The sequence below is a fragment of the Scyliorhinus torazame genome, chromosome 22 (genome assembly GCF_047496885.1).
Source record: "Scyliorhinus torazame isolate Kashiwa2021f chromosome 22, sScyTor2.1, whole genome shotgun sequence".
NCBI classification, from domain to species: domain Eukaryota; kingdom Metazoa; phylum Chordata; class Chondrichthyes; order Carcharhiniformes; family Scyliorhinidae; genus Scyliorhinus; species Scyliorhinus torazame.
The window spans coordinates 89,654,802-89,669,685 of record NC_092728.1 but is presented as its reverse complement, the minus strand read 5'-3'; the positions used below and the strand labels follow the sequence as shown (position 1 = coordinate 89,669,685).

General features: G+C 39.3%; 1 protein-coding gene across 8 annotated transcripts in view; it reads left to right on the top strand.

Moving 5' to 3' along the window:
- LOC140399196 (disabled homolog 2-interacting protein-like) overlaps positions 1-14,884 on the top strand; it is a 1,161,885-nt gene that overhangs the window by 814,373 nt on the left and 332,628 nt on the right. For 7 of the 8 annotated variants that reach the window (XM_072488541.1, XM_072488542.1, XM_072488540.1 and 4 more), the window contains one exon: positions 2,774-2,892. In XM_072488541.1, the coding sequence (XP_072344642.1) occupies positions 2,774-2,892 (119 nt within the window). Of the gene's footprint in view, positions 1-2,773; positions 2,893-6,403; positions 6,542-14,884 lie in introns of those variants that run through there. The other variant, XM_072488546.1, reaches the window with a different exon arrangement.

Below are 14,884 nucleotides of genomic sequence, written 5' to 3'. Positions count from 1 at the left end.
TCCTTTTATTGTTAAGAATTGTTTAACTGTTAAGTGTAAACTATTTATTTTATGATGAAAATAAAAATGAAGTGAAAATTGCTTATTGTCACAAGTAGGCTTCAAATTAAGTTACTGTGAAAAGCCCCTAGTCGCCACAATCTGGCACCTGTTCGGGGAGGCTGGTACAGGAATTGGACCCGCGCTGCTGGCCTGCTTTAGTCTGCTTTAAAAGCCAGCGATTTAGTCCTGTGCTGACCAGCCCCTTAAGACTTGTTTAAAGATGTTAAGATAGTTTAATACTGTGGTAATAATAAAGTTTGGTTTAATATACCATATCCCTGTTTGCATGTGGAATCACTCCTGGAGTGAAGAATTATTTCTCACAGCTTTACAAATTAAAGAAAATTGTTGGGGTCTCGTCTGGTTTCCTATTATAAATTGGGGTCTGGTCCAGGATTGTAATACCAGAGATATTTGCTAATATAAATATACCTTTCTGAAATCTTTGTACCAAAAATGCATCAAGTCCTCACTTGATTTGATTACTCAACTTGTTTCTTGAATATTTTAAAATAAAGCTAACTACTCAATCACCATATTTTGATAACAAGGCAAATAAAAAAACTGCATTTAAAGTGCTATCACTTCAAAAGTTGGAAAGTATTATTAATTGAAAGACCTATATTTATGTGTATTCATTATTAAATGTGCACCTTTTATTAAAAAAAACATTGTTATGGACGCCTGGTCAGATCCCAACAGTGGCCAAGATACTGGATCAGAACCACAACCTATTTTAATTTTAAGACTGTACAGAAAGACCGATTCACTCCCGGAGTGATTGCATAAGAAATAGGGCTTGGTTATTTTTACAAATAAAACTTTTTTTAAAATTTTATTTATTGGGTTTTTGAACATCTTGGGCGGGATTCTCTGCCCCGCCGCACCACATTTCTGACCAGCGGGATTCTCCGTCACACCGGCTGGTCAATGGAGTTTCCCATTGTGGGGCAGCCCCAAGCCGTCGGGAATGGAGAATCACGTCGGCAGAGAATCCCGCCCAGTATGTTTATAGGTTTACACAAAAAAGTAAGAAGTTTGTGCAAACAAGATAAAAACAACAATGCTATATAGTTAGCAAAATCACGTAACGAACAAGTAAAGAAAAACATGGTGTGGGGGGAGAAAACAATATTTAAACTTTTAAACTTTGAACCTAACAAGAACAGCTTACATGCATCTCTTAATCCTATTTCCCATTAAACAGCATGGAAAACAAACATACAGCTTTCAACTCCACTTATGCAGGCAGGCAAAAATGATACTTGCATTTACAGACCATTCTCTGTGGCAGCTTTTCATGAACTCGCCGGTGCTTTGCAAATCCTTCTCTCTCTCTCTCTCACACCCTCCCCCCCCCCAATAGGATTCTTTTATCTCCCTAAGCTCCACCCAGCCCTTTAAAAATGATTCTCTCCAGGCATGCCAAATTGTAATTCATCATCGCTATCTGGGCTTTTGATTGTCCACTCCTGTTTACACAAAAGAACAGGGCCGTGCTATGAATATACAATTGACCTCACATTTATGGACAAAAGCAGCCATCAGCCTCTGCAATGGGCTAATGGCTGGTCAGGTCAGAATGTCCCGGAGGACAATGGATCTGGAGTGAATCGCCGTGGCTGAACAGGGGTATTCTTTTTATTCCCATTAACAAGTTTAAATCTGAATGAGACAATGCAACTCAGGCCAGGTGTAGGCTTATACCTCTAACTCAGTGCTGGCAGTTTTACTCTCAGTCTGTTAACCCCTAAATTGCCCACTGCATCTTCGATCCTATTTTCGGATCTAATTTCCTAACATCTCACTCTTATAACACCATCATCACATCATATGGCCAATGTGCATTTAAGTAGTTTACTCCCGCATGTAACTGGATAATCTTTTTCCAGTTCAATGAAATGAAAGGCAACTAAATTTGGTCAAACATTGCAACTAGACACTGACTTTACTGCATTTTAATTAATCAGCCTGTTTGTGTCATGTTTTAAAATTTGTACGTGTGGTTTAAATCGTTATTGTACTCTTAATTTCATGGACAATTTAGCATTTTATTTATTGTTTACTGACGCTTAAAAATCCTTACACTTAGACACAGATCATGATCGCATCAGAAATAGGGCTTAATCTTCAGTTTTAGAGGGGCCCCCTCTGAAGCTGAACTGAATTTAAAAATTTGACACAGGGTGAAGCCATTTAGTTTAAGATCACTCTCGCCTCATACTTTCAAGGGGAGCTCGGGATAATATGTTGCAGTCCAGGGGAACACATATATTTACTCTTTACCTTGCTATGTGAAACTTATGGAACATTATGTGAACAGTTTTCTTACAAGAGGGAGACTGCACGTAAAAAGCAGCAGAATTCGACTCTCAACCAAATTGTTCAAACCTGAACAGTTACTAAATGTAACCACAGTGTTTCGACAAATGCAGGAAAGTTTCACAGGTGCTGAACTGGTAGCAGGCCTGTGCTATTCTCTCTCTCTCTCTCGCACACAAGACAGATGCAGTTATTCTGAGAGTTAATAGTCGCTAAGGCAACCAAGGCAGAGGGAGTGTGCAGCTAGCGGCGCGTTGCCGCTTCCCACTGTTGCCAGCTGTGGGATGTGCTGATGTGCAGCGACGCTGACGATGTGCGCTGCTCGCAGCAGAGGCTGTGCTGGCCAGACGCAGACTTTCACTCGGACGGAAGTGCCTCAACAGTCTCTCCTCTTGTCATTTGCCAACAGGGGTTCCTGAGCCGTCGACTGAAAGGCTCCATCAAAAGGACAAAGAGCCAGCCCAAGCTCGACAGAAACAGCAGTTTCCGGCACATCTTACCTGGATTTAGGAGCGTGGAGAATGAAAGGTAGAGAGCGTCTCTGATGTTTTTTTTCTTTCCACCGTGGTCTTTCACTGCCGGATATCTTTGCATTAACAAATATCTTCTTTGTAGCGGACGTGTTGCCTAATTGCTGGCTTCCTAGGCGATGGTGTAATCATTTTACAGAGCTGCCGAGAATTCAACTCAAATATTAATACAGCCGAATTGAAAGGATCTTTTCCAGCTTAATTGTTCCCACATTTATTTCCTGTGAAACGAGGCATGCCTGTATTGTGGTTATTGGTACCGTTCCCCTGAGATGTGTGCATCTTTTCTGGATTTTGGGAGAAATCAATTATTTCAAGAAGTAGCTAATTTTTTTTAAAAATTGCTCTGCAGTCTGAGATTTTGCAGGAGAATAAATGAAACAGGCTGCCAGGCTATTGTTCTCTTCCAACACATACGTACATGCTTTGTTTTTTGAATATCTACGTTTGACAATTGTAGTTGGGGTTGGGTGGGTGTAAAATGCAGAGTGTTCGTTAATCTGCTCTGCCTGTACCTTGACTGTGAGTTTCTGTGGAAAGAGGTTACTGTGGGACAAGGCTATCTGAATGTGAACCGCTTATCATCCGACGTTTCCCCCCGGAAAATACAGGTATCTGTGCAGAGGTGAGGAAGAGTTGCTCAGCCTGGCTGTCACTTGTCCGTGCGATTGCCTTTTTTATGGTGTTGAATCTGGCCGTGTCTTCAGTCTTCTATATTCATATATCTGGAGCGATGAGGCAATTATTCCCCCCCCCCACCAACGCGTCGTAATGAATAGTAAGATACAGACCACATGAGCGGGGCATTTATTATTCAGCCATGTCGACGGTCCATAGTGTGGGTCACAGTAATTGATCTACTGCTGTGCCTCCTCACGCGGCCGGGACCACACGTTCTTGCTCTCGCCCAGCCATTCTGTCAATTTTGCGATTCGTTTTTAGAAGTAGTGATAATCAGACATCTGTTTCCTTCAAAGATCATTCCACACCAAGGAATTCAGCATATTTCTTATTAACCAAGGGACAAAGTGGAAGCGGAATTATGGATATTAAACCATCGACATACATTAACTGTATTGAATTGGGGTGGGGTAATTGAAATATTTAAATGTGATGTCTATGTCTACTGCTTACAATGAATATTCTATAGCCATTTACAAAGAGAGTTGTGGTATAAGTAACCAATAAATAGTGCTGGTTACCCAATTATTTTTCTTCTCATTTAATTCATTGAGATATCCCACTAGGATTGGTCATGGAAGCAATGTTTGTGTCAGTTGTTCAATAGTAGTAAATTGATAATGAGTGTAGCACAAACTCATGTAAATCATGTATAAGTGAAATTGAATCTAATTAGCCCCAGTCCAGTCTACACATGCTCTGTCTGTTAAAATGACAAAAGGAAAAAAGATTGCTGCACTGGCCTTTTGAACGACACTTTAAATCCATTCTGAATTTGGTGACAGATGTTCCCTATTAATTTAGCTGCAATTATTGTTTACCATGAAGAGGATTTTGGCCCCATGCCTTTTCCATAAACTTAAACTACAATTTAATAAACCAATGAAATGTGCGAGTATGGCATCAGTGCTACAGCAATAATGCCTCCTCTTAATGCATGTCATTTGTTACATGTCAGATTTTTCAAACTTGTTTAAAATTGAGTGTACATGATCCGATTCTAATCATTTGACAATGAATGCCTGGTCACATACTGTTTTGCTTGGATTTACAAAAGATTGAGAATCCAAAAGGGAAACAAGGCAATGAACGTTGTGGATGGAGTAAAGTAAGCCTTTTTGAATATCACATTGACTGCTGACATTCCTAATGTACTATTCCAAACACATTCATACACAAATATTGCATTCATTTGTTTTCATTATCCTCTCCCAATCCCCTTCCTCACATGACATCGCTCGGCACTAAAATGCTTCTTTTGTTGAATTTCAAGTTTAGATAGATCAGTGACTATCCAGACGGAGCCTTCCATAACTTTTCCAAGTGTTTAACCTCGAGGGTTCTAAAAAGATGAAATCCAACAAGGTTGCTTTTAAAGAAAACTTTCAATAAGTGATGCATTTCTTTCTCCTTTGCTTTCCTCTCCTTCAGTAAAGACTTACTAGGAATAGGACCTGTACATGTTCATCAACCCTGGTGCTACCTGAGTGACCGTTATTGTTGCCTAAACAGTGAACTAATAACTAACTAAAGGTTTTTGACTGTACTTTATAGAAAGTAATCGGCACAGGAACCAGGGCTGATTTACTTTTCTCCCTTCACCAGAGAGACTGAAGCCAGTTGAAGTGCCTTTTGCCATCTCAACTGAGATAAGCTAACTGACCATGGGCCTGGTATAATAAACCCAAGCCTCCTAGTCTGTATGGTTTGGATACACACTTCCTTTATTAACAGTAGTTATTAGGATCAGTGAACCTTCTAAAACTGCAACTAATTTTATTTTAGTGCTGAACATTTTTAGTAAAGTGGGTTATTACCAGCTTCTGCCATCACCACAATGAACCTATTTAAATGTCGATTTTTCAGAATCCTGATTCTTTTATTATTTACTCAATGTTAACTATTCTGATTAAATGCACACTTTTGTATAAGACACGTCCTGTTAGGTTTATAAATTTCCAAGACATCTCATAGGTCCTTCGCTCACTTCAGTGTACAGATTATTGCTTCCTCAACTCCATTGTCTCAAGCAGACAACAATATTTCACATTTTTTGACACAAAGCAATCTTGAGTTTATTGCTGCAGACACGTTTACCCAAAGTGTTGATAAGGCAGATTGACAGCACACGGTAATCTCAATCAGTCACGGTATATCTGGACAATTACTGAGGATAAGTGGTTATTGATACAGTTTCAAATATAGAGCATGTTAAATCCAAGGATGCATAGGTCAACAAAAAAAAATCTACTGACTCTTTCAAGCTGCAATTGCTCATGTTGTTTTCAAACTTGTAACTTTACATCTGATATACACTTGCTTCTGTTTTTTGTTTCCTTTTTATCGAAAGGGCTAACTGTGTTCAGACTTGATGATATAGTTCCATATGACTCACATTGCGGTCCCTCCTTTTGTCTGCTGTCACTGATGCTCTTTAATGGAGCACTTCAGTCAGGAGGCAGAGAACGACGCTGACCTGACAGCTGTCTTAAATGAACTTAGCAACTGACTTGCTTTACTTTAAGAGGTTTTATGGAAAGTCAGTTTTTATGATACTTTGCCTGATCTTTTATTTGAGAAAAGTAAGGAAAATTAAACCTGCAGAATAATAGGTCAGCTGAATTTAATGAAAGAAAAATGTTGAATATAGTGTATAGTGTGCAGCATAAAAAGAACAAGCCTCACTATGCAATTTTGGATGTCATAAGAATCCTGTTGTTTTACAATTTTTATATGCTTTTACTTAGATTCTATAACTATATTATGCAGCAATGAATACCAGCAGATGCTTCATCACAGCTACGGTGTAGCATTTGACCATGTTGTTTCTATGGCTGTCGGTGCTTGTCCATCTCCAGTCAGAAAGTGCTCATAAACATCTTCAAGTTTCTTTGATGAGTAAAGTACTATGGCTGCTAACTGAAGATGGATTCAATCTCCCTTTGTTTTTGGAATTTTTGCATACAGTAAGTTAAGACTCTTACATTAGTATGGATTTTATTTTGTTTACAGTTTTCACAATCCATCTAGCATTTCTAACATAATTCTAATTTCTGCTATTGGTGCAAGACTTAATTCTCTCATAGAGCAATCAGAAAAACATTACGTCATTGCTGTGCTATGAAAAAACAGACGTTGATTGTTTTCAGTGCTGGAGAGAAATTAAACTGGTTCTGTTCACATGTTCTCGAAATCATAATTTAATGAGCTGCCTCAGAACCAAAACATTTGTTTTGCTGATGTAAAATTGGAAGCATGAATTGGATATTCCTGATTTAATCCTAGGACGGAGAAAGTTTATCAATGAGTTTACTGTGTAACACCACATATGATTGGAGCATACACAACGAGGACAGTGCGCGAAATGAAGCAGCATTATATGTTAGACGGGAAGTAAGATAAAATTGATCGATCACCAAATAAATGAACACAAACACCCCGTTAATATTTTATGCTGTAATTATTGTATTTTCCAATATGTGATTGGTATGATTTTGTGATTTTTAGTTTATGATTTTTGTGTTGTCTTTAACTAGAATTTTAGAAAAACATAATGGCTCCTTCAAACATGGACTGTTTATGAGCAAAGCATTTTAAATTAAATAATGCCAAGGTGAAGTACCAGTGCCTGGTTGGAAGCTAATAGTGGTGAGAGCAGTTTGAGATGATGAATTCTGAGCATCACACATAAGCATATCACACCACACTAAACATTATTTATTTAAGGTTCTTTTTCCTATAACAAATGGATAGTGGTGATCGTAACTATCAGCCTGTTTTATTCTGCTCCCCCTCCAGCAAATGATTTCTACCCAATTGCTCATGAAAGCAGATGGTTTATCAAATCCAATTGCGATAATCTTAGTTATAGCCTACCTTTCTTTCTGTCAGGACCTTTTTTAATATATCGATGGCTAATGTCCCGTTTGGTCTTTGCTCAGTCATAGAAGCTGCCTGTCTCACTCATCCTTATGCTTGGAGCCGTTTATTCCTCATTTTGCCCTTTGCTTGTGCTTGGAATGGCCATTGGGTTAGGCCTTCCCATATTTTGGTTTAAATCATTTCAAGGTCCTTAAAAAATAGATATATTCATTGAATCTTATGCTTGAAGATATTGGAGACTGGAGTCCTTTTTTGCTATATTGTAATTCTTAAATTTTTTTTAGAATTCTCAAGTGTGTCAAGGACTTAACTTCTACACTGTTCAGCTAATTCCAGAGGAAAATAAAGAATTGCTTTTGTAGAACTACAGCTTCATTCTTGTAGGTTGGCTTTCCCTGCTTATTCACCCTGCAGCTGGTTGGATAGGGGTGCAAGGTCAAATGCATTGAATTCAGTGGGAGAAATTGATTTGTTGCTAATTAAGCTGGGGAAATATTTTCCCAATCTGTTAGATCTTAAAGCTAATCTGTCAGTAATGACAATAAGTCAAAAGAGATATTGACCCTAATTCTATTTATTCTGAAATGGGATGACACGTATAATCTAGGTGGAATTTTGTATATTTCCTCAATTTATTTTGCTTTTTCTCAAAATAGCATTTTTCTGCCTCTCCTGTAGAAAACTTGCCATTTGCCAGCAAAGCTGGTAAAGCCATCCTGGAATTAATGCTTTTGAAAATTGTACATATTGTCATATAACTTGGGAGCTCCTGTTTAATTTCACATACTTGAATTTTATTGTTTAATCACTGCCAAACTCTCCTCACAATCGGGGATGAGGATGGGATAACTCAATTACTGATATACTCAATGCTGTTGCTTCAGCATGTTGAAAAGGGGTCTCTCTGCCTCAATGCTGCAGTACGGATTTTGCTTTTGCTTCTTTTTCTTTCCTTTGAAAATGGATCTGAACAAAAGTTTGAATTTTAGCTTCAGTTTCCCAGGTAAAAGTTTTGTGATCTGGTGTGCAGTTTGCTGATTTTTGAATGTAGTATAAGCTTTTTAAAAGATTTTTAGCCACTTGTGGGAATGAGATTGATATTTGTCATATTAAATTTCATTATGTATTTTAATTGTTTAATGCAAAACCTGTTTAATCTTACATGCAAACCTTCATAAAGCACAGCTTACACATTGCTGATCGCATCCTCTTGAGTTCCTTCATTATTTTTTGAGTATATCATATCCCACAAATATTTTTGCCACTGTAACAAGACATTATAATAGGGAATTTTCTGTCAGAGGCAATGGTTTGGCACAGTGTAAACTTGATGAACCAGGAGCTTGCACATTTCAGGGATTTATCTCTGCGATCCCTGACAGGCTCTGAATCTTTAGAAGTGTATTATTTCAACATATATTTACAGACTGAAAAGTAAACATAAGTCCAAGCCATGCAGCCATGCTTTCTCCTTTTAATTATGCATGAAAATTAATCAACATTCATATGTGATACAGAATAAAAGACCACTTAATGCTTCTAAGAAAAATCAGAGCAGTGAACACAAATTCTCAACTCAACCTCGTTCAAGAATAATTCATCACATCAACCTGTTCAATTCATGCTTCATCCTGTGAGCTTGTTCTCTTCTGGCTTTCTAATAAGTGCTGTTATTCACAAGCACCTCTATTGATGAATAGAAGTGAGAAATGATTAACCGACCAGAAGCAAAAAGGATTTGCAGACAGAACAAAAATTAGGTTACTGACAAGCCAGTGCTCATGTCACCTCATGATTCAAAGTTCATCAACAAAAACTAGTTTTGAATTCCAAAAGCAGATCACAGTCTGCCATTTGAGGATCTACAATCTAATTTAGAAATAGGTAAATCCTGTATCCTATGATATATTTTCATTTTTGCCATTAAAAGATAGAACTTGAAAATATAGTACCTTATTATCATGTTCGAAAGATGTCCTATGCTGCTTTCAAATCAATTAGTTATTTTTGGACATGCATTCAGATAGACAACCTTAAATGCTTTACATTAAAGAGAGCCAAACTATGGATACAAACTAAAGGGAAAATGGAGAGTGTCAGGTAAGAAAAATCTCCAGCTCTTCATCTCTACCACCAAAATCTTAGACCACTTCATTTATGGTCTGAGGCTCAACTTCTCTTGAAGTCTTCTTGATGGCTTCCATGGCTCGAAGAAAGATATGAAAGAAAGAATTAGCATTTTATATAGCACCTGTCATGACCTCAGTACATGCCAGAGTGCTATACAGCTGAGGAAGTACTTTCAAAGTATATTCCTAGTAGAGGGAAATGTGGCAATTTGTAGACAACAGGGTCTCACAAACAGTAGTGAAATAAATGACCGTTAAATTGTTTGAGATGTTGCTGGACAGGGGAGTGCACCGCGTTTAAATAGTGCCACAGAACCTCTTAGATCCACCTGTAGGAGGAGACAGAACCTCAGTGTCTCAGACGAAAGATGGCATCTTCTAACAGTCTCGAGCTGCACTGGCATTGCACCTCAATGTCAGCCTAGGTTTTATGATCAAGTCCTGCAGCATGCCTTGAACCTAGGACCTTCTGATTCAGAGATGACAGTGCTACTACTGAGTGAAGACTACCATGATTCAACCAGCTACAAGTTGCAACTCAGTGAAAATGCTGCTGCCCATATCCTTACCTAATTTTGCATCATTCCATCTAAAAGTACGCTTTTGGCTTTCAAACCCCCTCATTGCTTTTTTTTCCACCGTTCAATATTCATCTCCCTCTGGCTTGCATTTTTACATTCTTGCATCTGGTGCTCCATTCCACGGTTGATAGTCATTTTCAAAGCCATTACACTCCTGCCCCATGGGGTTGCCTGCCCAATTACATGCCATTTTCCACATGTTAGCAAATCCCTTCACTCTGTCTCTGGCCCTTTATTTGTTACTTATTTTTCTTCTATTTTGTCCTCTTGCTTGATGTCCATAGAGTTGTCCTCAATATAAAAACACATTGAGATGTATTCTGTATGCTAATTGTCTGTGGACATGGGTTCAAATCCCAGCTGGTGGAACTAAAATTTAATTATTGAAATTGAAAACTAGTCTCAGGTAGGTTGTTAAAAATCCACCTGTTTTGCTAATGAAAAGGAAACAAGAAGGAAATCTGTCATCCTTGCCTGTCGGATCGACATGTGACTTCAAATCCACAGTAATGTGGTTGACTCTTTAGTGCTCTGTATAATGGCCTAGCAAATTGCACAACATATGGAAAGTGTAGAAATATGTTGAAATTATGATGGGATGTGGTAGTGCAACAAATAACGTGCCTTAACACGTGTGAAACAGCAATGACTAAAATCTGTACAACAGATATCCTGAAGGATTCACATTACAAATGCAATTAAAATACTAGTGCCTGGGGGAGCCTCCCCCTTTTACGGTCTCCCTCTGAAATATTCAGGCTTCCCTCTTGTAATAAGTTCACAGAGGCAGAAGTCCCTTCACCAGAATTCCTTTTATTTATAAAACCAACAGCCGAACAACCAGGTGCATACAGCTGGCTGACTACACTGGGAGTGCAGAGGATCTGACACTCCCCGTTATATACACAGAAAGGGGTTCCCTGATTGGGCCACTAATCAGGGAACTTGTATTCTAATTGGCCAATCTCAAAGGCCTGGCCAAAGTCATTGCACCCCTCTTTCTCTTCCCACCCCCCCCCCCCCCCCCCCAAGCCCGAGGAGCTCCCGTGGTCTTCGTGACTCATGGGTCTCCTGCTTGGTTCTGCGCCGGGTCCAGATCCTCCACTTCGGCCTCCGACGTACGGGGGGGGGGTTTAAATGACTAGGCGCACGTCTTTTCCGATGTGAGAGCCTGAGGGGCGGTTCGCCCCTGTTTTGTTACCCGTGTGGTAGGTAACAGGTGCTACTCAAACCTTGGTTAGTGATGAGGTCTTCTGAATCTCGATGAAGAAGACTCGAACTCGTCCAGTAGTAACAAATGTTTTATTGAGTAACTATAACAATAATTGCATGAGTTCTTTACTTTAACTTTGATACTAGTGATAAGGTTACCAAGATCTAACTACGGTAACTATACGTAACTCCACTAGCCATCTGAACTAGTCTGCTGTTGCCCTGGTCACAGTGCACCCAAGAGAGAGAGACCCAATGTGGTTGCCTTTTATACCCCAGTTGGTCTGGCCCTCTAGTGATCATGTGGTGCTACTGATTACACATTAACCCTGGTGTACATGCACATATAGTGATCACTACATCCCCCTTTTTTCGTGTTACATATTTTCTGTATGTTGTAAAGAAAATTGAACAAAAATAATGGATGCAGTTTGCAAATGCATTACATAAAATCAATGAGTTATTCCATCAAATGTTAATACATTTAGCCTCTCTGGTTTTTTCGCTTGCATGAAATAGGTAGACAAATGATTATGTACAAGTTGTGATGAACTTGATGATTATACAAAACCAATTTATGAGTCCAATCTTAATTTAAAAAAATAATTTGTGAGTCCACACTTTGAGTTTGTTCGGTCGAGTTGCTTTCTTCTTCTGTTGTTGAAGTGGTGATATTGATGTTGTTATTTCTTTGTGAACGTCGTCAGTGTTCCTGTGTTTAAGTAACCAAGAAGTCATCAATGAGGTATTTGAATGGTCGAATCACTTTGTTGTCTGATTTATGCTTTATTTTTCTATGCTTGCGGTAGCGATTCTGTGTTACGTCTTTGTTGTCTGACCTGGACTTTTTCTTGTGCTTGTGGTATTGATTCTGCATGTCATCTTTCTTGAAAGCTGGTTTGCTTGTTTGTTGTGGAGCAAATCTGAATTTGTGAAATTTGTTGCCATGCCATGGCATGTTTGTACTCTTGCCATCGTTTTGAAGTGTGCTGTGGCATTGTCCTTCAGGTGCAGAGTTGTACCAAGTCGTTGTTTCATTGTTGTCGTTTCTGTCTTGGTCGTTTTCGTTGTTGTTCTTTGCTGTTTTTGTCGTGCTTGTTGTTCCTGTTTTTTTAATTGTTTTTCTTATCGTGCTTGTTGTTTATGTTTCTTGTTGTTTTTGTTGTTCTTGTTGCACTGCATGTTGTTTTTGTTGTGGCGCTCCATGATTTTGTTGTTGCTGTTCTTGTTTCTGCTGTGTTTCTTGCAGTTTTAGTTGTTCTTGTTGCGTTTATTGAGTGTTCCATGTGGATGATTTGAGTCATTGTCACAGTTATTAGTGTCAGCGCCCTTTGTGGTATCTGTTACATTGAGCGTTTCTTCTTGAGAATTGTGAGAATGATCTGATGTTGGTGACATCAGTCATTTGTGGTGGATTTGATTCCTCTTTGCTTCCTTGGTACTCTTCTAGAGTCATTTCTGGTTCACTTGAAGCATCATTGATTTCTTGGTGCTCCTCTTCTGGAGTCAAAATCTTCAGGATTTCTATTGACGTGGTCTCTCTGGACTCTTGGTGCTCCTCTTTTGGAGTCAAAATGTTCACAATTTCATTTGACGTGGTCTCTGGACTCATGAGTGGCCCTTCTGATTGTTGAGTGCTTCTGTACAGACGATCTGAGATCTGTCAGTCTCGCTATGATCCTGCACATCCTGTATATCGATTGTGATCACATTGTCACTATTCTCACATACAGCGGATAGACATTGTGTCTTCATGTTGGTTAAATGAGCTGGGTAGACTTTCATAGTCTTCATCTAGTGGCTCAAATAAGCTAGGCAGACTTTCATAGTCTGCAGCTGGTTGCACAGATAAGGTGGATAGACCTTCATAGTCTTGTTCATGCATGGCGTTCGCTATGGTGTGTTTGCTTGCTTCCATTTGAGAGTCTGTCACCGAGCTTTCTGTGGAGGCTGGCGTCGCTCTCCCTGTGGAGTCTGTCATCGCTCTCTCTGTGGAGTCGTGCAGTGTTCTCGCTGTAGAATCGGTCTGTGCTCTCTCAACGGAGGTGTTCTGTGCAGCGTTGTCTTCTTCGGTATTGGACAGGTTGCTGACATCCAATGTATCGACTATCTGCCATGGCATCATGGTATTGGAATCATCTACCATGAGCAGAGTGGCGTTGAGCTTTGAAACCGTGTTGCTGATACTGTGATCAGCATATCCGAATAACTCAGCCATGTCTGAGTAGTATTGTTCGGTAGACAAATCATCTCTTTTTGTTTCGGAGTTATCGTTCTCTTCATGTTCAATGAACAAATCATCTTCCTGGGTTTTGGATTTGTCATTATGCTCTTCACTTTGGGTGGTGCAGACTGCTTGTTCCAGGGTGTTGTGGAAGTTATTTTCAATTCCTGCCGTTTTCCTTCTTTTTGAGAAGTGCGCGTGTGTGTACTGGCCGGAACGCTCTCGCTCAAGATGGCTGCCAATCAAAAAGTGCTGTTGCATCGAGTGAGATCCTGCCTCTGCCTCGTGGTGAGTGTTCGTGCCATTTTTACCGATTTTGTTTTCTAGATACTGTTACTGTGCTTATAAAGACTCACAGTATTGATTTTGTTTTTGTTCATAAGCAAGGCATTTTTGTATAGCAGTTTCTAGAGTTAGATGTGAAAGTTCTTCCTTCAAATTTTTGCCAGGTAGTCCATAAATTAATTGATCCATTATCATAGTGTCTCTGAAATCAGCATAATCACAGCCTTGTGGTATTAACTTGAGATTTGTAATAAAATCAGTGATGGGCCCTCGTTTTTCTGGCATTTATGCAAGAGTTAAATCTTTCCAGCATCTCACCAGACTGACTCTTAGTGTTCAAATTTTTTGTGTATTACTTCTAATTTGGTGTTGTCTTCACCTTCTAAGTAATTAAAGCAATTATAGATTTCTCTAGCTTCATGCCCTCCTATTGAGAGCAGTAGTGCTATTTTCGTTGCGTCAGAGACCGTGCTTAAATTAGCTGCGATAAATGTTTGGAATATCTGTTCCAATCTTTTCCAGTCATAACTTAAATTACCGGTTGGTTCCAGGTGCCCTAGAGGTCCAAAGAGCCCTATAGTTAGTCGTTGAGGATCCATTTGCTGCAAAGTCTTCCACAATCGAATTTCCGGTCTGAATTTTCTTCTCTTTTTGTCTAACCTAATCTAACTAGTTTTGTTAAAGCCAACACGCCTGGTACCATGTTTTGTTACCTATGTGGTAGGTAACATGTGCTACTCAAACCCTGGTTAGTGATGAGGTCTTCTGAATCTCGATGAAGAAGACTCGAACTTGTCCAGTAGTAACAAACGGTTTATTGAGTATAACAATAATTGCATGAGTTCTTTACTTTAACTTTGATACTAGTGATAAGGTTAACAAGATCCAACTACGGTAACTATACGTAACTCCACTAGCCATCTGAACTAGTCTGCTATTGCCCTGGTCACAGTGCACCCAAGAGAGAGAGAGAGAGAGAGACCCAATGTGGTTCCC